The sequence below is a fragment of the Hypanus sabinus genome, chromosome 2, assembly GCF_030144855.1.
Source record: "Hypanus sabinus isolate sHypSab1 chromosome 2, sHypSab1.hap1, whole genome shotgun sequence".
In the NCBI taxonomy this organism is placed as follows: Eukaryota; Metazoa; Chordata; class Chondrichthyes; order Myliobatiformes; family Dasyatidae; genus Hypanus; species Hypanus sabinus.
This window is the reverse complement of record NC_082707.1, coordinates 87,869,306-87,893,148: the sequence shown is the minus strand read 5'-3', so window position 1 is coordinate 87,893,148 and position 23,843 is coordinate 87,869,306. Positions and strand designations below refer to the sequence as shown.

The 23,843-nt window shown below is 40.2% G+C and overlaps 1 protein-coding gene across 1 annotated transcript in view; it reads right to left on the bottom strand.

The window, feature by feature from the left end:
* Positions 1 to 23,843, bottom strand: part of zgc:103559 (Allantoinase, mitochondrial) — a 41,333-nt gene that overhangs the window by 5,542 nt on the left and 11,948 nt on the right. Inside the window, exons 2-8 of the mRNA XM_059950038.1 lie at positions 21,514 to 21,665; positions 17,494 to 17,608; positions 15,648 to 15,794; positions 13,595 to 13,640; positions 9,657 to 9,750; positions 4,918 to 5,104; positions 2,470 to 2,608 (exon numbers count right to left, since the gene is read on the bottom strand). Of these exons, the coding sequence (XP_059806021.1) occupies positions 2,470 to 2,608; positions 4,918 to 5,104; positions 9,657 to 9,750; positions 13,595 to 13,640; positions 15,648 to 15,794; positions 17,494 to 17,608; positions 21,514 to 21,665 (880 nt within the window). The remainder of the gene's footprint in view (positions 1 to 2,469; positions 2,609 to 4,917; positions 5,105 to 9,656; positions 9,751 to 13,594; positions 13,641 to 15,647; positions 15,795 to 17,493; positions 17,609 to 21,513; positions 21,666 to 23,843) is intronic.

Sequence of the window (23,843 nt, the reverse complement as noted above, 5' to 3'; positions counted from 1 at the left end):
CTGCAGCTCACCTTTCAACACCATCATGCTTAGTCCCTGCTCTACTCGCCTTACACTTACGTCGATGTGGCTAAGCACAGTCAAGTGCCACATTCAGGTTTGCTGCCATAGGCCAGAACAAAGATGGTGATAGATCAATCAGCATAGAAGGGAGATTAAAAATCTACATAACAACAGTTGACGTCAGTAAGACCAAGGAGCTGATTATTGACTTCAGGAGAAGGAAACCAGAGGTCCATGAGTCAGTCTTCATTGGAGGATCAGAGGTGGAGAGCATCAGGAATTTTAAATTCTTCGCTGTTGTTATTCCCAAGCATCTGATTTGGGCCCAGCACCCAAATGCAATTACAAAGAAAACACCTGTGCTTCCTTCAGAATTTGTAGAGATTTAGCTTGACAACTAAAACTTCGACAAACTTCCACAGATGTGCGGCAGAGAGTATATTGACTGGCTACATCACAGCCTAGTATGGAAACACCAATGCCATTGAATGGAAAATCCTATGAAAAGTAGTAGATAAAGCCCAGCCCATCATGGGTAAAGAACCCCCCCAACCATTGAGCACATCTACGTGGAACACTGTCACAGGAAATCAGCATCCATCATTGGGACCGCCATCCCCAGGACATGCTGTCTTCTTGCTGCATCAGGAAGAAGGTACAGGAGTCTCAGCATTCGCACCACTACATTCAGGAACTGTTACTATCCCTCAACCATTAAGCTCTTGAACAAAAGGGGATAACTTCACTCAAATTCACTTCCCCTTTATTGAAATGTTCCCACAGCCTATGGACTCACTTTCAAGGACTCTTCATCCCATGTTCTTGATATTTATTGCTTATTTATTTATGATTATTATTAATTTCTTTCTGTATTTGCACAGTTTGTTGCCTTGTGCACTCTGGTTGAATGCCTAAGTTGATTCTGTTATATTTATTATTCTATAGATTTACTGAGTACGCCCACAACAAAACTAATATCAGGGCTGTATATGGTAACAATCTGTACTTCGATAATAAATTTACTTAGAGCTTTGAAAAGCATCCCCACAGCACAGTGCTATCTCCACCATACTGTACAGATCATGCCACACCTGCAACCTCGTGTTGCCAAAAAATTTCACTTTCGTCTCATCCAACCACAAAACCTTTTTTCATACCTTTACAGTATCTTTTAAATGATGATTTGCAAATCTTCACAGGCAAGGATATGCATTTTTTAAAGCCAGGGTTTCTTTCTTGTCACTCTTCAACAATATCTTTTTGTGCAAGTCTTTAGAGATTGTGGAGCCACCTGTTGTTGCAGCCGCTGACTTCGGCAGTTCACTCAGAGTGACTGATGCTGTCACTGTGGCCTCTTTTGCCAGTGCCTTCCTTCTCCAGTGACTAAGTTTAGAGGGTCGGCCTGAACAAAGCAGCTTGGCTGTAGTTTCATTCTTTTCCACCTTTTCACGATACACTGCACAGAGCTTCAAGGCAGATTCAGTGCCTTTGAGATGGTCTTGTTCCCTCCCCCAGGTTTGTGTTTCTCTAATATCATTTCCCTGACTTGCCTTGAATGCTCTTTGTCTTCATTTTGGTTTGGTCTGCTGAAAATCTACCATACTGTTGGATCTTTCAGAGAAGGGATATTTGTTCTTATGAATTCCTCCAATTTTCTATATCAGCAAACTGGGGGAATTGGCAAGGTAATAGTATATTGCACCTGAGGAAAGTTAACGTAGTAATTACAAAAGGGACGGATACTTTTTCAACCTCACAATTTTGGTTTTTAATTTTTTGTAAATTGTTGACAGGTTTTGGAAATTTTCTTTTAATTTGATATGATACACATGTTTTGTAGATTAGTTCAAAAATCCTACGTCAATATATTTTAAATTTAGAAAATGAAATAGTAAAATGAGGAAACAGTTGTGGGGCTGGATCCCTTTTCAAGGCATGGTATAATGGATGGACACTATTGTATTTCATTTTGCAGTCACTTAGATCCTCCAAATGAACTGGGAGATGCTGAATACTACGTATATCTGTTGACAGTAAATGACATAACATTAACTAGGGACATTCTGTTCATGGTTAATTATTGATGTATGTGCTGCAATATTATCTGTCAGAACCTCCATTGAAAAATGTCTACTACCTGGTCAAGTTCTTCATAACCTATAAACTAATTTTGAAAATTCTTTGTTGCTGCTCTCAATAAACATGAAAAGACAATTAAAAAAATGAGTTAATCTATTTGATGTTTTGGATTGAGAGAAAAGTAATGGATAAAGCACCCACACCCCAGAATCTGCTCTGTAGCTGACATTGACAGGGGAAAACTGGTAATAACATTTCACCTGAACCCGTCTCTCTGCACCATGTTTTCGGAATGGGGTAAAAGTGCTCCCAACTGTCACAACCTGACATCACTTTAGTTAAGTAGTCAATCTGCTGACAGTTTTCTCAGGTTACAGTCTAACTCACCAAACTGCAGAGAAGAAATCCCTCCCCAGGCCTTGAGGAAGTTTCCAGATCTGAGTAGTTTGAGATCAGTAGTGCATGGAGAATGATCAGAGACCACCATATCAATCTTTCCAGCTTTCAGTGCAGACCACAGTTGTTCCTGTGTGGGCACAGGTAGTGATTAACTGACAGCACCATTACTCTGTTCTCCAATACAGACTTTTGCACATGGGGAAACAACAAGTGTTTAATTAAAGAATACTCAGCAGGCTATGGAGAGTGAGAAATAGTTAAACTTAAGGAAAGAAATTAGAAGATGAAAAAGTTTAAAGTTACAGTCCAATGGGGGGGGGGGGCATGGGGACAGAGAGAAACAATTTACAGCAGATCAGAAAATTAGTAAGTCTAAAACAGAAACTCGTCAGGGCCTTGGATTTCCATTAAAATGGTGGCACATTTGATCACAGCAGCTTCTACAGGGTCAACCAAATGTGTTAAACGTATTTTTTATGATTGCAAGACTCTGTTAGATATTGTCAATTTGAAGAGCTGCAAGTCCAATTCACTGATTTATTGGTGGGGTGGTGGGCAGGGGAGCGGTGTAGCCTCAGTCGTAGTGAGGACTAAACCTCAAGCTGCAGTGTCCCCTGCTTACAGTCGTCGAGAGAGATGCGACAGAGTCGATGCCCTCCGATGGCTGTGTCATGGCACAGCAACCAAGCTGAAGCTGGTGCTGCCAGAAGACGTCATATTGTGTTTGATTGCAGATTTCTGCAACATTCAATGACTCAGGGTCTTGGACTATATTTTTTTGTGTGACTGCATATTACTGATATTTCATATGTGCCTGCTATTTTCCATTTTATATGTGCTATATGTCCCTCATGCTGTGTGTGACTTTTGTAACTGTGTTTTGCACCTTGACCACGAACTAACTCTGTTTCATTTGGCTGTATTTATGGGTGTTCGTGTATGGCTGAATGACAATTAAACTTGAGTTTAAACTTATATAGGAGAGGGGAGCTTTGCAGTCTGGACAACCTTTAGATCAGGGATTTCCAACTTTTTTTGTGTGCCATGGACTCCTACTGTTAACTGAGGGGTCTGTGGACCCCAGGTTTGGAACCCCTGTTGTAGATGTCACATTTTTCACACCTACCATCTTTGTACTGGAAGGACAACTGTAATTAGATCAATTTCTTCGAGGACACTTCAAGGAAGTAAGTGGCAGTCCATGTTTTGTTTAACTGGATTTTTAGAAGGCCTTTGACAAAGTGACACACTTGAGGCTGCTAAACAAGTTAAGGGCCCATGGTATTACAAGAAAGATACTGGCATAGGCTGAAGACAGGTTGTCTGGTAGAGGGAAAGAGTGGGAATACAAGCAGCCTTTCTAGTTGGCTGGCTGTGCTAGTAGTGTTCCACAAGTGTTGGAGTTGGATGCACGACATTTCATGATATGGATGATGGAATCGATGGCTTTGCGCTCAGGTTTATGGATGACACAGAGATAGGTGGACAAGCAGGTAATGCTGAGAAAGCAGGGAGTCTGCAGAAGGACTTGGACAGATTAGGAAAATAGGCAAAGAGGTAGCAGATGGAATACAGTGTAGGGAAGAAAATGGTCATGCTCTTCAGTAGAAGGAAGAAAAGGGAGGACTGTTTTCTAAATGAGGAACAAATTCAGAAATCAAAGGTGCTAGGAGTCTTCAGCATACTCATGCAAGAGACCATTAAGGTTAACTTGCAATTTGAGCCTGTAGTAAGAAAGGCAATTGCAATGTTAGCATTCATTTCGAGTGGACTGGAATATAAAAGCAAAGATTTAAAGCAGAGACTTTTTAAGGCATTCGTCAGATCACATTTGGAGCATTGTGAGCAATTTTGGGCTCCATATCTAAGAAAGGATATGCTAGCATTGGAGAGGGTCCAGAGAAGGTTTAAGAGAATGATCCTGGAAGATGAGGAGTGTTTGAAGGATCTGTGCCTGTACTCATCAGAGAATAGAAGAATGAGAGGGTAATCTCATTAAAACTTACTGAATAGTGAAAGGCCTCTGGTCCTACACTCTCCCACTATTGAAAACATCCTGGACGTGAAGAGGATGTTTCCAGTAGTGGGAAAGTGTAGGGCCAGAGTTCACAGCCTCAGAATAAAAGGACATCCATTTAGAACAGAGATGAGGAGGAATTTCTTCAGCTAGGAGGTGGTGAATCTGTGGAATTCATTGCCACAGATGGCTGTGGAGGCCAAGTCATTGGGTCTATTTGAAGCAGAACTTGATAGGTTCTTGATTAGTGAAGGGTGTCAGAAGTTATGTGGAGAAGGCAAGATAATGGGCTTGAGAAGTAAATAAAGCGGCCATGATTGACTTGATGGGCGGAGTGGCCTAATTCTGTTCCTGTGTTTTATGGTCTTATCCTTAATAAAATAAAAAATCCAAGCATTAATAAAATAAAAAATCCATACTTGATTGTTTTTTGTCCGAATTGGAGGGCAGCATTTGAAGTGTGTGGCTCCATCTGGTATGTCTTCAGCAGACAGCAAGAGATAATGTGGTGTGGTTTCAATGGTCAGCAAAGCTCCTGCTTTGCGAGCTTCATCTATGAGGGGTAGAGCTTTCGCAGTAGAAAGATGGACAATATGACAACGAACCCTGAGACAGAAAAGAGCAGAGATTGATAAAGGAATACTTTGGGACTCTTTCAAGGCTTTTATTCGTGGACAAATTATTTCATATTCCGCTGGTAAAAGAAAACAAAGATATTCAGATATAGCTTTATTGGTGGATAAAATTAAAGAAATTGATAAGATTTATTCCGTTACTCCTACCAAAGAACTTTATAAGAAGAGAGTTGAGCTTCAAATGGAACATAGTTTATTATTATCTTCTTCAATTGAGAATCAATTAATTAAGACTAGGGCTCAATTTTATATTCATAGTGATCGAACTGGTAAATTGTTAGCTAATCAATTAAAAGCTATTTCGACTAAGCGACAAATTATTAAAATTCGTAAACAAGACGGTAATTTAACTACTGATTATAAAGAAATCAATAACACTTTTCAAGATTTTTATAAATCTTTATATCAATCAGAATTTGACGGTGACCGGTTTACGATGGATAATTTTTTTAATAATTTGAATATTCCTAAACTGATAGATGAAGATTGTAGCTTGCTTGATGCTCCTATTTCTATGGATGAAATAAGAGAGGCTATCTCATCAATGAATTCAGGGAAAGCTCCTGGTCCGGATGGTTTTATTGTAGAATTTTTTAAAACTTTTTCTTTATTGCTTTCTCCTTGGCTATGTGAAATCTTTAATGATGCGTTTGTTAAGAAGAGACTACCTCAATCGTTTTATGAAGCTACTATCTCTTTAATTCTTAAAAAAGATAAAGATCCTACCTTATGTGCATCTTATCGCCCTATATCATTATTAAATGTAGACTCTAAGATTCTTACAAAAATTTTAGCCATTAGATTAGAAAAGGTATTACCACAGATTATTTCAGAAGATCAAACTGGTTTTATTAGGAATCGATATTCCTTTTTTAATATTAGAAAATTGATTAACATAATTTATACTTCATCACCTACAACCCCAGAATGTGTTATCTCATTAGATGCTGAAAAAGCCTTTGATAGAGTTGAATGGACATATTTATTTAATGCATTGAGAAACTTTAATTTTAGTCCTAATTTTATATCATGGATTAGATTAATATATTATAAACCTGTTGCTTCTGTTCTTACAAATAATTATAGATCCTCTTTTTTTCAATTATCTCGTGGTACGAGACAAGGTTGTCCTTTAAGTCCTTTATTATTTAATATTGCATTAGAACCTTTAGCTATTGCTATTCGTGAGTCTCCTAATATTTTTGGTATTACCCGTAATGAGAAGTTATACAAATTATCGCTTTATGCTGATGATTTGTTGTTATATATTTCTAATCCTAGTAGGTCTATTCCTGCTATTTTATCCTTGTTGGCTCAATTTGGTAGCTTTTCTGGTTATAAGTTAAACTTAGATAAGAGTGAGTTATTCCCTTTAAACGCGCAAACTTTATTGAGTGATAGGATGCCATTTAAAGTTGTTACTGATAACTTTATCTATTTAGGTATAAAAATCACCAAGAAATATAAAGATTTATTTGGACTGAATTTTTTACCTATGCTTCATCAAATTCAGCAACTTACTACTAGATGTTCTCCCTTATTTTTATCATTAGTTGGTCGGATTAATGCTATTAAAATGATGATTTTACCGAAATTTTTATATTTATTCCAAGCTTTACCAATTTTTATTCCTAAATCTTTTTTTGATAATATTGATTCAAAAATTTCCTCATTTGTGTGGCAAAATAAAAATCCTAGGTTAAGCAAAAGGCAATTACAAAAGTCTAAAAAAGATGGTGGTCTAGCTTTACCTAACTTTAGATTTTATTGTTGGGCGAATAATATTCGTAACCTAATGTACTGGAAACTAGATTTGGATTCACCTGTGTGCCCACAGTGGGTAAATTTGGAATGTAGTGAGGTTAAGGGATATTCTATATTTTCCGTTCTTGGTTCTTTTCTTCCTATTGATTTAGCCAAATTCAATAAACAGATATCTAACCCTGTTGTTAAACATACACTACGAATTTGGTTTCAATTTCGCAAATTCTTTAATCTGAAAAACTTTGCTCTGGACAGCCCTATTTTATGTAATTTTTTTTTTAAACCTTCATTGACAGATCAAGCTTTTAGTATATGGAAAAGGAAAGGTATAAAATGTTTTCGTGATCTTTTTTTTGAAGGTACTTTGATGTCTTTTGATCAACTATCCAACAAATTTGAATTACCTAAATCTAATTTTTTTAGATACTTACAAATTAGAAATTTCTTACATAAAATTCTTCCATCTTTTCCTAACTCAACTCCATCGGATTTTTCAGATTTGATTTTTACTTTTAATCCTTGTCAGAAGGGATTAGTAGCTTTTATTTATAACATGATTATGAAGATACAGCCAGAAATATCGGATAGAATTAGACAAGAATGGGAAAAAGAACTTCGATGTAATATATCAACAGATAAATGGGAAAAAATTTTACAAATGGTTAATTCCTCCTCTATTTGTGCTAAACATGCTTTAATACAATTTAAAATTGTACATAGAGCTTATATGTCTAAAGATAAACTTGCCCGATTTTATTCGCATATTAATCCTCAATGTGACAGATGTCACTTAGAAGTGGCTTCATTGACTCACATGTTTTGGACATGTCCCACTTTACATAACTATTGGAAGGACATTTTTGATGTCATTTCCTCAGTATGGAATATCGATTTACAACCCCATTTTATTACTGCAATTTTCGGTATACCAAATGAAGATGGCAATCAGCTTTCCCCTTCAATCAGACGAATGATTGCCTTTGTAACATTAATTGCCAGAAGGTCTATATTACAAAACTGGAAAGAAGTAAATCCTCCTACTACATTTCAGTGGTTCTCCCAAACTATTTCTTATCTGAGTTTGGAAAAAATCAGAAGCACTATCTTTGATTCTTCAATTAAATTTGAAGAAACCTGGGGACCATTTATTCGACACTTTCATATGAATTAATTTGGCTTATTTCAGATCCTTATTTCAGATCCTTTTCTCTACTCAGGTATGGAGTTCTGGAGTTCTTTTCTTGACACCTTTATATATTTATAAAGTGCTATTATTGCCCATGTTAGTTTTAGTTTAGTATTTTTTTTCAATATATATTTTTTCTCATATATAATTTCATTTTTTTTTTCCTTCTTTTTTCGACGATTATTTTTGTTTTTCATATATATTTATATAGACTTGATTGATTTATGTACCTTTTGTTGATGGATGTTTTAATAGGATATTATTATCCTATTACTAATGTAATCTCAAGTTTATTGAATCTGTAATCTATTCATTATTTTGTGTTGTTTTTTTTTATATATGAAATTTAATAAAAAGATTGAAAAAGAAAGAAAGAAAAGAGCAGAGAGCAAGGATAACTTTTGAAAACAATTATCTGTTAATGAAATAAACAAAACAGAGACGTATACACCATTTTCCTAGTTTGTGAAGGGCCCTGTACTGTCAGATATTTAGCATGTGGTCCATAGCTCAGAGAAGGAGTTCAGCTTGCTCGTGTGAATGCGCCAGGACTCAGCATCAGATTTGCAGCCCACTAGGGGCCAATTAAGTCCAGGCAGCTTTGAATAGGTAGCTGAATTATTTGCAGACTAGGTCTTAGCAGCACAACTTCTGGAACTCGGGTTGGAAGGATAGTGATGTGAGGACAGATAGTGGACAGGGAACCATCCATGAGTGAGGATGCAGCCTCACACTGTCAAATCAGAAGGGAAATCAGGAAAGGAAAGGCAGGAATTAGAGAGGAAGTCAGGGCAGCTGGGGAAGGGAGTGCCTTAGAGGGAGGAGTTTTGAGCTGAGAAGAAGCAGGTAAGGAGGGAAAAGGAGGAGATTGTGAGTGCATGTCTCTGACCAGTTTATCAGCTGGTGTACAAAGGGCACCCCACCTCAGATCAAGACAAGGACTCATTTTCTTCTCAAAATGAACTTTGGGACCTGAGATACCAAGACCCCCATCGGCAATCCTAACAGTGACTGACCTGAACTGCAGCACTCTCATCGTCCAGGAACCAAATCACTTTGTGGACACACTGACCCGTGTGAGACGTAGCTGTCACCAAGACAGCCAGCTCAAGAAATGAGGTGGTATGCCTCCTGCAAGGGCAAACTAAAAGAGGCACAGTGCCTTTCGTTCTGGTGTGCACAAGATACCTCACGACCATTTGACGTACCCTACTTTGGAATCAGCATGCTATGTACATGCCCTGAACTTGGGAGCAACAGGTGCAATCAAAGAGCAGTTCTGTTGCAACTTTGATTACTTTTGCACCCAAGTTCCAACTGGTGCCAAGCTGACTGTCCTTGCAGATCTCAAATCCAGAGCTGGAAAGTGCATGAGCCTTTGCAAAGGTGCATTTGACAGTGGAGGAATAGAGAAGGTTATTTCCATGTCATCCTGTTGATGAAATGTATAGATCTTGGTGAGTGTGTAGCTGACATGCAGTGTACCATCTCTGTTCCTTTTGTGCTGAGTACTTCAGTAGGTTGTCTTTTGCTATGGTGTTGATACCTGGGTTTCTGCACACCAGTTCCTTACCTGTACTGGAGACAAAGTTTTATCACTGTTCGAATTGCTTCCACTTCCATGTCATCAGGCCGGGTGGCCAAAAATGTTGCGTATTCACGAGGGTCTGCAGGATCGGCATGGAGTCACAGATAGCACAAGAAAAGACCGATTAGGTACAGAGGTATGGCCCAAATGACCAATACAGTGAGGCAGAAACACTTAGAAAGAGAGGCCCAGTGATACCTTGTGAGAGATGAGCAAAGAGAAGATTGGTGATAAGGAGAGAGACATGGGAGAGGCAGTGATAAGGGGAGAAATGGGGGGAGAGAAGCAGAGACACTGAGGGGAAAGAGAAGCAGTCATAAGGAATGAGCAGAAGTAGTCTAGTTGGCCTTTGACCCCACTCTCGCGTTCAATGATCATGACTGATCCAATCATGACCTTAACACCAGTTCTGCCATATCCTCTGATGTCCTTGCAGATCATCTATCAGTTAATGTATGGAGTGATTTCACCTTCACGGCTCAGAGTCTCAATCGGAAAAAAAAATCCTCTTCACATCCATCTTAAAAGGGACCAAGTATTCTGAAACTATGTCTCCTGGACACAGATATCTGCATGTGAGGAAGCATCTTCTAAACTTGCTCAGAATTTTTACTGTTTTAATATCATCTCTCATTCGTTAAAGTATTAATTAGTAAAGGCCCAACCTCCTCAACCTCTCTGCACTGCCTCTAATACAAGTATGTCCTCAAACCTAAATTCTATGCAAAACTCCAGGTATAGTCTTTAATATATCTCATTGCAATAAAGACCAATATTTCATTAACCTTTCAAATTATTTGCTGTGGCCTACATGCCAAGCTGACATTTTGCCACATTATACTTCATCTGCCAATATTTGCCCATTTATGTAACCTTTACAGATTCCTTGCATCTTCTTCATAACCTACTAACCATCTGTCCTTTGTATCACTAACAAAATCAGGCTGCAGGGCATCCGGCCCTTTATCCAAATCATTGATACAAACTGCAAACAGGTGAAGCTCCAATACCAGTCACTGTGGTATCTGACTAGTTACAGATACAAAATCCAAAATATGAACTATTTATCCTGACTTTCCATGTTCAATGAATGGGCACTCCCCTATCTATGTCAAACTATTACCTCTGAACTCCTACTGCTCTTGTTCGATTAGCTTTAATAGGGCACCTTATAGAATGCTTTCTGTAGAATGCCCATTTACAGTTTTCTGCGGTAAACATGTCAATTAGGAATTTTGCTATTTTATTGATTGTCTTGTAATTTTTATAAAACTGATTCCAGCATTTTCTCAGTAACAAATGTGAGGATAATTAGCCAATAGCTTCCCTTTTTTTCTTGAATACCAGCATCAAATTTTCAATATTCCATTCCTCTGGGATCTCTCCAGAATCCTAGGAATCTTTGCAGGTTCCAACAAACATGTTTGATCAGTTCTGCAGCCAGTTCCTTTCAGATCCTAGGATGAAGCCAGTAAGTCTTCAAGTCCAGGAGATTTGTTCATCTTTAGTCCACTAGTTTGGCTTATAATGATAGACATTGTTTTAAAGTTCTTGAATCTCTATTACATTTGGAATGTTTCCGGTGTCTTCTACAGTGAAGAATGATCTATGTAATTATTTAGAATCTCTATGTCCCATTGTTGAATCCCCAGTTTCATCATCCTTTTCATCTCCCAGTGGAGGTTCCCACTTTGTATTATTTTCTTGTTTACTCTCATATGGTTATCTTTCCTTTTATTATATTTTATTCATCATTTTCTTATTCCCAAAAAGTTCCCAATTCTCTGCTCACTATTAGTCTTTGCAACATCTGATGCATTTTCAATCCAATACAATCTGTAACATCCTTATTTAGCTGCAAACGTTTCTTATATAACCTTACACACTGGTAAAAGATTTATGACATAAATATCTGTATCCGGTGATCTGCTGTCTTGCTCTTCAATATATTGTCCCAGTCCACTTTAAATATTTTGCCTTTTTACCTGTTGGAATTGGTTGTTCTTTCTGTTTTAATAAAGTACTAACAAGATTAATGAGTTTTTAGGAAGACAGAAATTGTAGTTTTACTAACCTATAACTTGTATTCCTAGCTTGCATTTTTCACAATATATGGTGCTGGACTCCACCTACTGGTGGCGAAATGGTATAACAGTTACTTGACGGTTTATCCTCTTTTTTTCATTAGCTGAGTGTTAAACATATTATCCCTGTGTGTACTTGTGGTAGGCTCACTTATCTTAGGAATTTTCCTTACTTGGTATAAAAGTGTCTGTTTCTGCAAAAATCATCATCTTCAGTCTTAGTTGTCTTTGTTCTTTAGTTTATGTATTCTGTGCCCGTTTCTTTATTTGCATTTTCAATAAAGATTGTGAAGCAACACATTTTCAACTCTTTCTTGGACTCCTAAACGAAAACTATAGATTGGAAATCATTAAATTCAACCTACCATAATAATTACCCCTATTTAAATTCATGACGCCTGTTTTAGATCCTGATGTGTTATTAAACTGAACTTTACATTTGTTACTGTGCTCTGATCACATATTCCTAGGGTCGCTTTACTGTGGTTTCATTCCTTAATCCGTGGTGATTGAGAAGAAAACAGTAGACAAAGGAACAAAGATGGTGATTTGAGATTCATGTGAAAAAACAAGGGAGATCCAGGAGAGAGAGGCACGGGGAGAGGTGGTGATCTGTGGGGAGAGATAGAGAGCAAGAAGCAGGCAGTGATATGGAGAGTGATAGATGAAATGAGAAAGCTAAGGCCATAAAGAGAATTGGAAGCGATGGACAGGCAAAAGGAGGGATGCAGATGGAGCCAGAGATCAAGAATTAAAGAACACTATAAAGCAGCAAGAAAGCTAATGTTATAGAGAGGCATTGACACAGATATTGTGCCTTTGGAGATTCCGTGGTGGAAAAAAAAATGTACATGTAATTTGTAAACATCTTTCAGAACACTCTATTTAAGAAAATAATTAAAAATTCAGAATTAATCTTTATCACCTAAATAATTGCTCAATTCATAAGAAAATACCAAGTGATATGAATGATCAGTGTATCCATGGGAGCATTACAAAAATGGAGCTCTGCAGAATTGGATGACTATAAAATCAGAAGTATTATAGAGAATTTTCTTTGCCTTTTCGTGTCCGTGTTTACATCAATAATGCATGCTTATCTTGATGACATTATACAAAGTTCATGCTATTATATGTATTCGTATTGATATATAATGTGCTGTGATGTGCTGTGCATTGTCTGGGGAGGGGAAGCATCTCATATGGAACTCATGGTCCTTTTCCCCCTGTGTTTCTGGATGTTGGCATAATTATTTCAGAAGCAAAACCCCAAAGACAAATAACTCTCAGTTTTTGAGAGGTTGTTGCATGTAAAATGTCTGCCACAGGGTTGATGTATCCATGGGAGTTTTATTTTTGGATGCTTTAAGGTCAAGAAAGAAATTAACTTAATGCAAATCTTCCTTGTAGTCTTTGGAAAGACATTTCGCACACAGCATCAAAAGAAATGTTAGTTTAAAAGAGAGGTAGGCATTGGTCAGGACACTGAGAAGAATGTTTGTTCAGTTTCTTTAACAGCGGGAGGACAGAAGTGAACTCTTTCGGCATGTAATCAAATTGAGGACACTTTGCATTGTGTGCCTCCCTCTCATACCTTTGTGAACTATCATCATAGATCATGTACTCCAAACTAAATTTTGAGCTGAAACCTGTTATTTAATTCAGGGGTAAAAGTGGCTTCTGCATTGTCAAACCAGTACTTGTGGATTTAGAGCTAACTGATTTAAGATATCCCTCTTTAAATATTACCATATTAATGCAAGTCAAACCCTTGTTATTTTTAACAACTTCATCTTCTCATGGCCAATCTTCAACGTTCCTACATCTCGTTATACTTACTGTTCACAGGAGGTTTCACATTCTTCATTTCTTTTTCTGCATGGAACTGATTAAACAAATAAATACTGTCCATTATTTCAGCCTTTGAAATGCTTCCTTATCTGTTTACTTCACCTTTGTCAGTTTTTGTAATTTGTACTTTTTTCATGAATTCTATTGTATTTCTTTATTTTTTGGTAACTGTCTGCACAGAAATGTATCTCAAGGTATATATGGTACGTACTTTGATAATAAATTTACTTTGAACATTGAATTCTGTCCCAGTAAGAACTGGATACAGAAAGCTACTAATATATTTTCTCAGTAAAAAGTCCCAAGTTGCAGCATTGGTAAAATCCTTGTTAGATCTTGGGTGGAAGATAACAAGAATGTGACTTTTAGAATACTCTTCATGAAGTAATAGAATCATATTTTTTATTTATTCATTTACAGGATGTGGGCATCGACAGCTAAGCCAGCATTTATTGCCCATCCCTAGTTGCCCTTGAGAAGGTGGTGATGAGCTGCCATCTTGAACCGCTGCAGTCCCTGAGGTGTAGGTACACCCACAGGGCTCTTAGTAAAGTAAAGGTCTTTGTGTGGACTGAGTCTGTGTTGACTAAAAGTCATCCAGTTACCTGAATTCCTTGTACTTCTCCCCACGTTCCCATCAACTCTCCCACCCTCTACCACACACCAATATGCTAGGGGCACATTACAGGAGCTGACTAACCTACCAGCTGCACGTGGTTGGGATGTGGGAGGAAACTGGAGCACCCAGGGGAGAGACACATGGTCACCAGGAGCACGTACAAACTTCATGCAGACAGCTCCAGATTGAACATGGGCTCCTGCAGCTGTGAGGCAGAGTCTTTAGTAACTGTGCCACAGTGCTTTGTTTCAATTTGAGAGTTAAATATTAGTTTGCATTGAGTAAGTCGATGAGGTTGGGAAGACAGGAAGTGTGTCCATGGTGAATGCCTAGCCGCTATCGCCAGTGTGTAACACTTTCTACAATACGTTGGGACTGCAGCAACTTGTATGGAGAGATCTAGAATTCACTTCAGGCATTAGACCCCCCGAGATGGCAGTGATTTCAGTTGAGGAAATGATGTTTGGCCGAGCATACAAAATGTATTTTTTTCTTCTCTCAGCCAAACTGCAGAGCCTGAATATTCATTGGACTTGAATGTCGACTCAGATCCCTGCAGCTTGAGCCCACGAGCCTCTCACCCAGGCAGAAGTACGCTAGCCATCACAGACTGCAGATGCTGGAACCTGCAGCAATAAACCAACGGCTAGAGCAACTCAGCAAGCCAAGCAGCACCTGTGGGGTGTGGGGTGTGGGGTGGGGGAGAGGAATTGTCAGCATTTCAGGTGGAGACCCTACAGACCCAAACTCGGATTATTACCGAATTTTTCATATATCGGCACAAAGAACCTTTACTGCAGTCAGTATTACAGGAACGTGATTCAGAATACAGTAACTACCTGCAGAGATTAATGATTGTTAAGGTGATGGGGAGAGTCACAGGCTGTGGCAACGTGAGCTGATAATTATAGCCACTGTGTTGGCCGATAGCACTGAGAGTAACCTGAACTCGGTGGGTGTTGAATTCGCGGGACTGGCTCTGTGACACATTATCCACAGGAACTTTACTTCACACTGTATCTGTCTATACAGAGGATTCTTAAATGTGGCAGATACTGTTTCACTCTATGTATCCACTAGTCCCATGTACACTGTCTCTCAGTCCAGTGGTACTCTGTATGAAGGACTGTATGCCACACTGCTCATTTACCAGTGGTACACCTGTATACAGATTGCTGTCTTTCAATCTACTGTATCTGGTTAAAAGGTGCTCAAATAAAACCCTGTATTTGAGATTGAAGCTGTGTATTTCTGATAACTGTGTATGTATTTCTATCTTTGTATTTATGCATGAGTCCAGCCTTCAGTTTTGTCATGGGCAGAACCTTTTCTGACATGTAGTGTGAGTCTACAGTGCATTCAGCTCTACCATTACCTATCTCAAGAGGTTGAGATGGAGCGGTTGAGAGATTATGTATTTACCAGTAGTACTCGGTCTGTACCCTGCATTTGAGCAAGTGATGTTCTCAGATCCTCTTCGTTAACGTGAGGAAATTCGTCCACTCCACTGTGAATGAGGAAGCACTTGAATCCTGGGACGCCAGCTTCAATCATAGGTCGTAGTGCATACTGAGAAGCAAATGGATAGTTTAACAGTGGGAATCAGTGCTCTTGGAAGTGGTTCATCAGCACAGCTCTGTTTAAACTCTGGTTCTATGTATCCCTGTCCATTTCTTCTTTTGCACTATTTTATTGATTTTGCACCTGTTATGGGTGATGAACAGACCTGATGGACAAGAGTTAACCATCCCCTCCCCGAAAAACTCGAACTATTACTGTTGCTATGCTGACCATGAGAAAGAGACGAAAAACAGGCAAGAACATCTGTGACAGATAAGAGAGAGGGAGTTGGCTGATTAACCGTATTGTGACTCCTTTTTGAATTATTTACTGTTTCACTGCAAGGACAATAGTTTACTCATAAACATTCCTCAGTGGACTGAAGGAGTGGCCTGATTTGATGGACACAGTCATTCAGAGTTGATGGATAGCTGAGACCCCGTGAGTAGGGATAAAAAGACAGGTCTGGAGAGACACCTTCCAGACATGCCAATGGACACTGACTGAGTGTTGGAATCCACAAGAAAGGTGGGGGCTTCGAAGACCGAACCAGGAGGTCAGTCAGTAAGGCTATCAGTGTTACAGCAGGGCCGATGGGGGCTTGTGTGTGTGTCCACTCATGCCAGAGTGACGAGTCCACCACAGAAGAATGGTCTGGCTGAAGACCAGAGGGGTCATAACTGAATGACCACAGCGATACAACGGATTAAGGAAGCAAAGGAAGATTTGCCTGACTGTAGCTGTTACATCTCGCTCGCTCCCTCTCTCTCTGTCTCTCTCTCCAACGATTACAATACAACAACCATCAGCACTCATGAACTGAATTGAACTTTATACTTTTCTATGACAATTTATTTACCCCTAGACATCGATAAAGCTTGTTTATTATTGATTATTATTATTCCTACACTTTTAAGTTTATTACTGCTAACTTGTTTTATATGTATATTTGCATTATTGATATGGATTTTGCTTATTTTTATTAATAAACACCTTTAGTTTGGTACCAGCAGACTCCAGTGGATTCTTCTTCCTCTGCTGGTTAGATACCCAGTTACGGGGTACGTAACACACCCTAGAATGATTCAGTTGACTTGCCTGAAGGCAAAAGAGCCTGAAACATCGACTGGCATGTTGTCAGGTTTCTCACTGGTGGTGAGCACTGAATTAGAACAGGATTAAAACATTTCACCCAGAAGTTCTGGAAATGGGTAATGTTTTCCTTGGACACTAGAGCCCCCTCTTCCATCCACCTATCTCCCACCGACCACCACTCCTCTTCAGACTGTCTTTCTTAAGGAGTCCTGATTAGAGAAGTGGCCGGAAGAGCAGCAAGTCAACATTTGAACAGCTGGAGGTTTGGAAAGGTAAATATCAGATGTGCCATGTGCCAAGCACGTGCTGAGTGCTTCTATGATCTGCACCTCCATGCTGTAATATCCCCGCTGTGGAAAGAAGTTTTGCTACTTCGGTGTTGATAGGTCTCCAATGGGCTGACCACCTTGTGTTGTACTTCATTACCATGTTTCTCAATACACCTAACGACACAAATTAACATGTTACAATTCAGAAAGGAATCTGTCCTGTGGTGCTGTTAAGTTCCACCCTGCTGACCCGCCACTTCCTAACTGTGTGACACGTTGACAATCAAGGGAAAAATGAGACAGCTCAGTTAACAATGAACATAGAATCATTTTGGTGAGTTCACCTGATTGCCTGGGACAACACCTCCCCAGAATCCAGTATCGACAAAACACTTGTCTCTGGCAGCATGGAGTTTAGTCTGGAGATGTTCTAGTGTAGTTGTTAGAGGAATGCTGTTCCTGCTCACAACATGAAAGCACAAGGATAGAACATTACATTACATGGTACACATGACAATAAAACATTACACATAATTACCCATTGGAGAAGCTAATCAGTGTACCATGTTAATATCCTAGTACTTCAGTAAACTTCACTCCAATCCAAGCTAAGCGGTCAAGGCTCACCATGGTAACTTGCACATCAGAATTCGGTTTACAAAATAAATTTTGGATTATGAAGTTAGCAGTGATAGCAGGGAGAATAAAACACTGGATCGTCAAAATTGCCCGGCTGGTTTATGGGCTTGCTTGCTTCAGAGAGGGGGATCTGCCTTTCTTACTTAGTTTGATCCACCTGTGAATTCAGCAATCCAGGAATGCTGAACTACTTCCAGCGAGATATCCGACTGCAACAAAATTGAAAATTCATTTCTACTTTGACCCAGATCATTTGGGTGAAATTTGTGCCATCATCTTTTCACTCAACTTTGTCCACCCAGTACCAGCCTTGCCATTTCACGTGTTAATATAAGAACACAAGAAACAGGAGCAAGAGTCGGCCATCTGGCCCATAGAGCCTGCTCCACCATTCAATAAGATCATGGCTGAGCTGACCATGGACTCATCTCCACCTACCTGCCTTTTCCCCATAACCCTTAATTCGCCTTCTATGCAAAAATCTATCCAACTTTGTCTTAAATATATTTACTGAGGAGGCCTCCACTGCTTCATTGGGCAGAGAAATCCACAGATTCACCATTCTCCATCCTAAATATACTCCCCTGAATCTCAAGGCTATGTCCTTAGTTCTATTCTCACCTACCAGTGGAAACAAATTTTCTCCCTCTATCTTATCTATCCCTTTCATTATTTTATATGTTTCCATAAGATCTCCTCTCATTCTTCGGAATTCCAGCGAGTACAGTCCCAGGCGACTCAATCAGAATGCTTGCTCATCTGATGTAATTTCAGACCTTTGCGAGCTGCAGTTCACTGTGTGAAGCTATCACTGTATCACTTTTAGGTGCTGCTCATTGTCATCAAGCAATGGAACCCATTCCGCAACTTTATAAAAGATGGACAAGGACATGGCAGAGCCCTTGTATTCTGGATGTTACAGTGCAAGATACATTAGATATGGGAGATGACTTTCACTCCACCAGGATCCCAATCAGTACTTCAAGATACATCAGTGGCATGTGATGGCTGTGGAGGAGTGTTGTACCCATGACCCAGATACACTGTTTTAAAAAGTTCAAGAATCTCCCCCTCAGGGTCAACAAATCTCCTATCCCTGCAGCTGCATCTTTAGGCTCATTCCCTGCTGACATTATGCACAAGTGCCTAATGACAATCAACTGGAGCTCTGACCTACCGTTCAACTGTTCTTCACATGGGGTAAAAGCTGATGAGAAATCCAGAACAAGATGACACGTCAAGGACCGTGAACAACTGAGCTGTAAACGTACACAGGCATTACAAGGTGCTGGGGTGGTGGGGGGGGGGCACTTTCACTAACACGGAAATGCAGCCTGCTTTACTGAGATACCTGTACAGCAGCAGTCACATCACTATAAACACAAGAAGTTCTGCCGATGCTGGAAATCCAAAAGCAACACACACAAAATGCTGGTGGAACCCAGCAGGTCAAGCAGCATCTATGGAATTGAGCAAACATTTCGGGCCGAGACCTTTCCTCAGGACTGGAAAGGAAGAGAGAAGACTCCAGAGTAAAAAGGTGGGGCAGGGGAAGAAGGATAGCTAGAAAGAGACAGGTGCAGCTGGTCTGTTATTAGGTGTGTACATAATGAGCTTCAGTTCCCAGTGTGCAACGCTGGAGCCGGAACTGGGAGCACACACTGGGGTGTGGAACTAGAAGCCCTCATGACTGTTGTGTTCTGTGAATATATGTGTTAGCTTTTTTACCCACGTAAGTTTGTCTTTGTTAAAGAACAAACATAACAACCAGGTAGGTGGGAAGAGTAAGGGGCTGGTGATGAAAGGGATCTGATAGGAGAGGAGAGTGGACCGTGGGAGAAAGAGAAGGAGGAGGGGACCCAAGGGAAGGTGATAGACAGCTAAGAGGCAAGAGCCCAGAATAGGGAATAGAAGAAGAGGGGAGGGGAGGGGGAGGGAATTTTTTAACTGGAAGGAGAAATCGGTGTACACACCATCAGGTTGGAGACTACCCAGACAGATATTTCTCCTTCACCCTGAGGGTGGCTTCATCTTGACACGAGAGGAACCGTGGACCAACGTGTCAGAATGGGAATGGGAATTGGGATTGAAATGTTTGTCCACTGGGAAGTTCCACTTTTGGCAGATGGATGCTCGATGAAGCGGTTCCCGGATTTACGACGCAAGCTCAGCCTGTTACAGTGCAAGGCTGTTTGGAGAAAGTGAAGTTCTCGGCAGCCCATCCTCTAGCAGGTTATTAGGAATCTAATTCTGGGCTTTGTGAGAATACAATGCAAATCCATTCCTTGTAGCAGGATATTGCTATTGATGATTTCACTACTACAGCTCCACCAAAGTTCTTGCCCATCACCAGAGTCTCATCTCTCATGGCAACAGAGTTGGGCCGCCTGTGTTAAGGGTTGCCAAGATAAACCTGCGAGCCCTCTGTAACTTCCTTTACTGCAAGGAGCCAAGCTCAAGCTTGGCGAGGGGTATTGAGAGAAAATGTACAGAAGAATAGGGAGGAGAAGACTAGCAGGTGCCTGTTAGGATGATTATGAGCCTTAGCTCTCAATTGGTTATAGAACCTATAGTTTACAATAATGTCTTCACAATAATGTATTCATTAGCCAAGGTGTGGCCAATGTTGAGCTGATCAGAGACACAGGGAAAGTAGCATGGTAACTATTAATATATACTCTCAAGGATGCAGGAACTACAAACAGGTCAGCGTTTAATAATTAGAACCCAATCATCCATTAGTGGATACATTCTCCCACTGTCATGCTCATGATGAAGGTGGTTCTGTGTTAGGAGCTCCAGGCGGGATTGTGGGGAAAATGAACAATGAGATAGTGTGTAATCAGTGGTTGGGCAGAAGGGACGTTTCTGCGCTCTGTCTCTCAATGACTCTATGAGGCCAGCAGGTGGCAGCATCGGCACAGCATTTTCACCAGCATCTCATCTCCTGCCACTGACTGCATCAGCTCAGCTGGCCAGGAGTGAAGGTGGGTTGAGAAGAATTAAGCTCCTCCCAGAGAGAGCTTTGTGAAAAATATGATCTAATTTGAAAGCCTTGATTTCATACAGCTAAGTACATATATATATAATTATAAACATTAAGATTTATCTGCCAGTGTTAAGAAATTGCAGAGGTTCGGACATAAATATAACGCACTAGAGAGCAGATGCTGAACAGGATGCAAGGTGACAAGGACCTGAACATTGCAGCAACACACTGTTGGCTTTCTGGGGCGACGTAGTGGTTAGCACAACGCTCTAGAGTATAGACGACCTGGGTTCAACTCCTGCCGCCGCAAACTGTAAGGAATTTGTAGCTTCTCCCTGTGACTGCATGAGTTTCCACCCTCAGTCCAAGGATGTACCAGATGGTAGGTTAGTTGGTCATTGTAGGCTGTCCTGTGATGAGGGTAAGGTGAAATCAAGCGTTGCTGGACGTTGCAGCCTGAAGGGGCAGAAGGGCCCACTCTACTCTGTCTACCACAGTAACTTACAACGTGGGTTCTAACACAGTAACAAACTATGTGACTTGGGTAGTTTTCAATGATTAGGATCTAGGTTAATAGTAACAACTATTAGAACTCGTGCAATCTAACACATTGTGGGCTCAGGTAGTCGTGTATATATTCAACACAACCACAAACTGTGGGGATGATGGACAAATTTGATATTCTAAGCTTGGGATATTGTTATTTTAAGCAAATCAGAATGTCTCAGCTCCTTACAGTGGCATGTCAATGAGAGTTGTTATCCCTCCGGCTGCTGCTGCCCTCGTTGCTGTCCAATAACCTTCCCAATCCGTACGTCCAGGTTCGTTGATGTGGACATGGCTATCCACCACACCGGGCATCACCACCAGGTCCCCAACATCTAGGATCTACAATGAGACAATAATTAACAGGGATCGGACCTGGCAAACAGCACTAAGGAATTATAAAATTAGTTATTAATCGCTGGCTCACCTCAACCCAAAGAAAGCATTTTGAAAAGCACCACACTTGTTGGATGCTTTGGAAGTGTTCAGACAAGGTTAAGCTTGGGATAAAAGCATTGTGCACTCTTCACTTTAGTCTGTGGGACCTGGACGATCCAGCACACGTTGATGGGAAGAAATCATCTCTGTATTTCTATATCATTATAGCAACAAACATTTTGCAATATTTGAAACTCTCCTTCAGAGAGGCACCAGGATGGCAGGATGAGCACAAAACCTACGCCCTTTTCAAGCAGGCAAAAAAAAATTACACTTAAATCCATCTCCAATCCCCCGCTAGCTTTCCCATACATCTCAGTGGCAGGAGTCAGGTCAGCTTTAACAAAAGCAAGCTCTTGGAAATTAGTCGTTTGCCACTGGAAAGCAACCAGCCTGATGGAGTCCCTGGACGAGTTCTGAAACAATGTCCCAATTAAATGGCCTCTGTCTTCATTACCATTGTCATCTTCTCACTTCAATAATTGATTGTTCCCATCTGCTTCAAGGAAAGAGAATTGTCCCATTTCCCAAGAAGAGTAAGGTGCCATGTCTCAGTAAGTTTAACATTAGGCTTCAAGGGAATGGTAATGACCCTTGTCAGCAGGACCCTTCCAGACAATCCAGCCCCCCTGTAATTTGTGTACAGGAAAATAGATCAACAGGGATGCCATCGCCCTCTGGATCACATTGACGGTATTAGGATGTTATTCACTGATTAAAACTCAGCCTTTAACACCATAATACCTAATAAGATCATCACAAATCTCTTGGAACTTGGCCTTGGGGGTCCCTATATTTAAATGACTTCCAGACTTTCTGACTGGCAGACCTCGTTCGGTTAGAACTGGTATTAACCTTTCTCCACCTTTATCGTCAACATTCATAATGGTGTATGTACTTTCTGAAGATTTGGGTTGTCGGCAATGCCTCACATGAACTTCTGCGGATGGGTTATAGAAATCATCCTGATAAGGGAGCTGCTCTCTTATAGAGAGTGGTACATACAGCCCAATGCCTCACAAGTTCATCATTTCCTTCCTTCCAGCCCATCTCCATAATGTGTTGCATCATGAAGGCTAGTAGTACTGGCAAAAAAGCCTTGCTACCCTACCCATTCCCTTTTCCCTTTTCTACCTTCGAGGAGAAGGTGAACCAACATGAAACTCTGGACAACCAGACTCAAGAACAGCTTCTTCCCCGTTGCTTTCAGACTTCTGAGCCCATCAGCTCTTGTACACCCCTTTCTTATTGGTGCGGTCACGTTCTCAAAACCATAATTCCACCTCTTCCATTATTGGCACTTAAGTATTTCTTTTCACAACTTCAGCTTACACCATCCTGTTGTTTTGACACTGTACTTACTGTTGTTTATTGTGTTTACTCTGTGAATTTCAGGTGGGAAAGGAATTTCATTCCACTCTGGTGTATGTGAAAGTAAACTGATCTTGGATAGAGGCCATTGTGCGTTCATTAGTTTGTGACGCTGGGTTTGATTTAGAATTGGGTCAGTGCTATTCACCATGAGGTCATAGCCAATTGACTAGATTGGACAATTAATATGATGTCAAAGCCAGGTGACCAGTTGGACGATTAATATGACATCATAGCCAATTGACTAGATTGGACAATTAATATGAGGTCAAAGCCAGTTGACCAGATAGGACAATTGATATGACATCATAGCCAGTTGACTAGGTTGCACAATTAGCACTTCAGTCAGTATAGAGAAGAACGTTACTTTAGGAGTAACCCATGCTGCAGCTGCATGGAAGTATTTAATGTGGTAGAAAGCTCTTACCTCCCTGGATAACAAAAAAATTAACGAGGCAATAAACATCTAGAGCTTTAATTGTTCCACTGTAGCTAGTAATAGATCATGGAACAATATCTTTTTATTGCATTGTTAAGGCTAGTAACTATATAAGGAATACTTCAATTTTAATCTTGCTAATATAATGTGCTTCTGCCATGTTTGACTATAGCTCTCAAAGTTTATTCCGATACAGATGGCAACTTACTGGTGGTCCCCAAAACAAGAAATTCAACTAAATACTGTGGTGAGCATTTGGTCCGTGATGACAG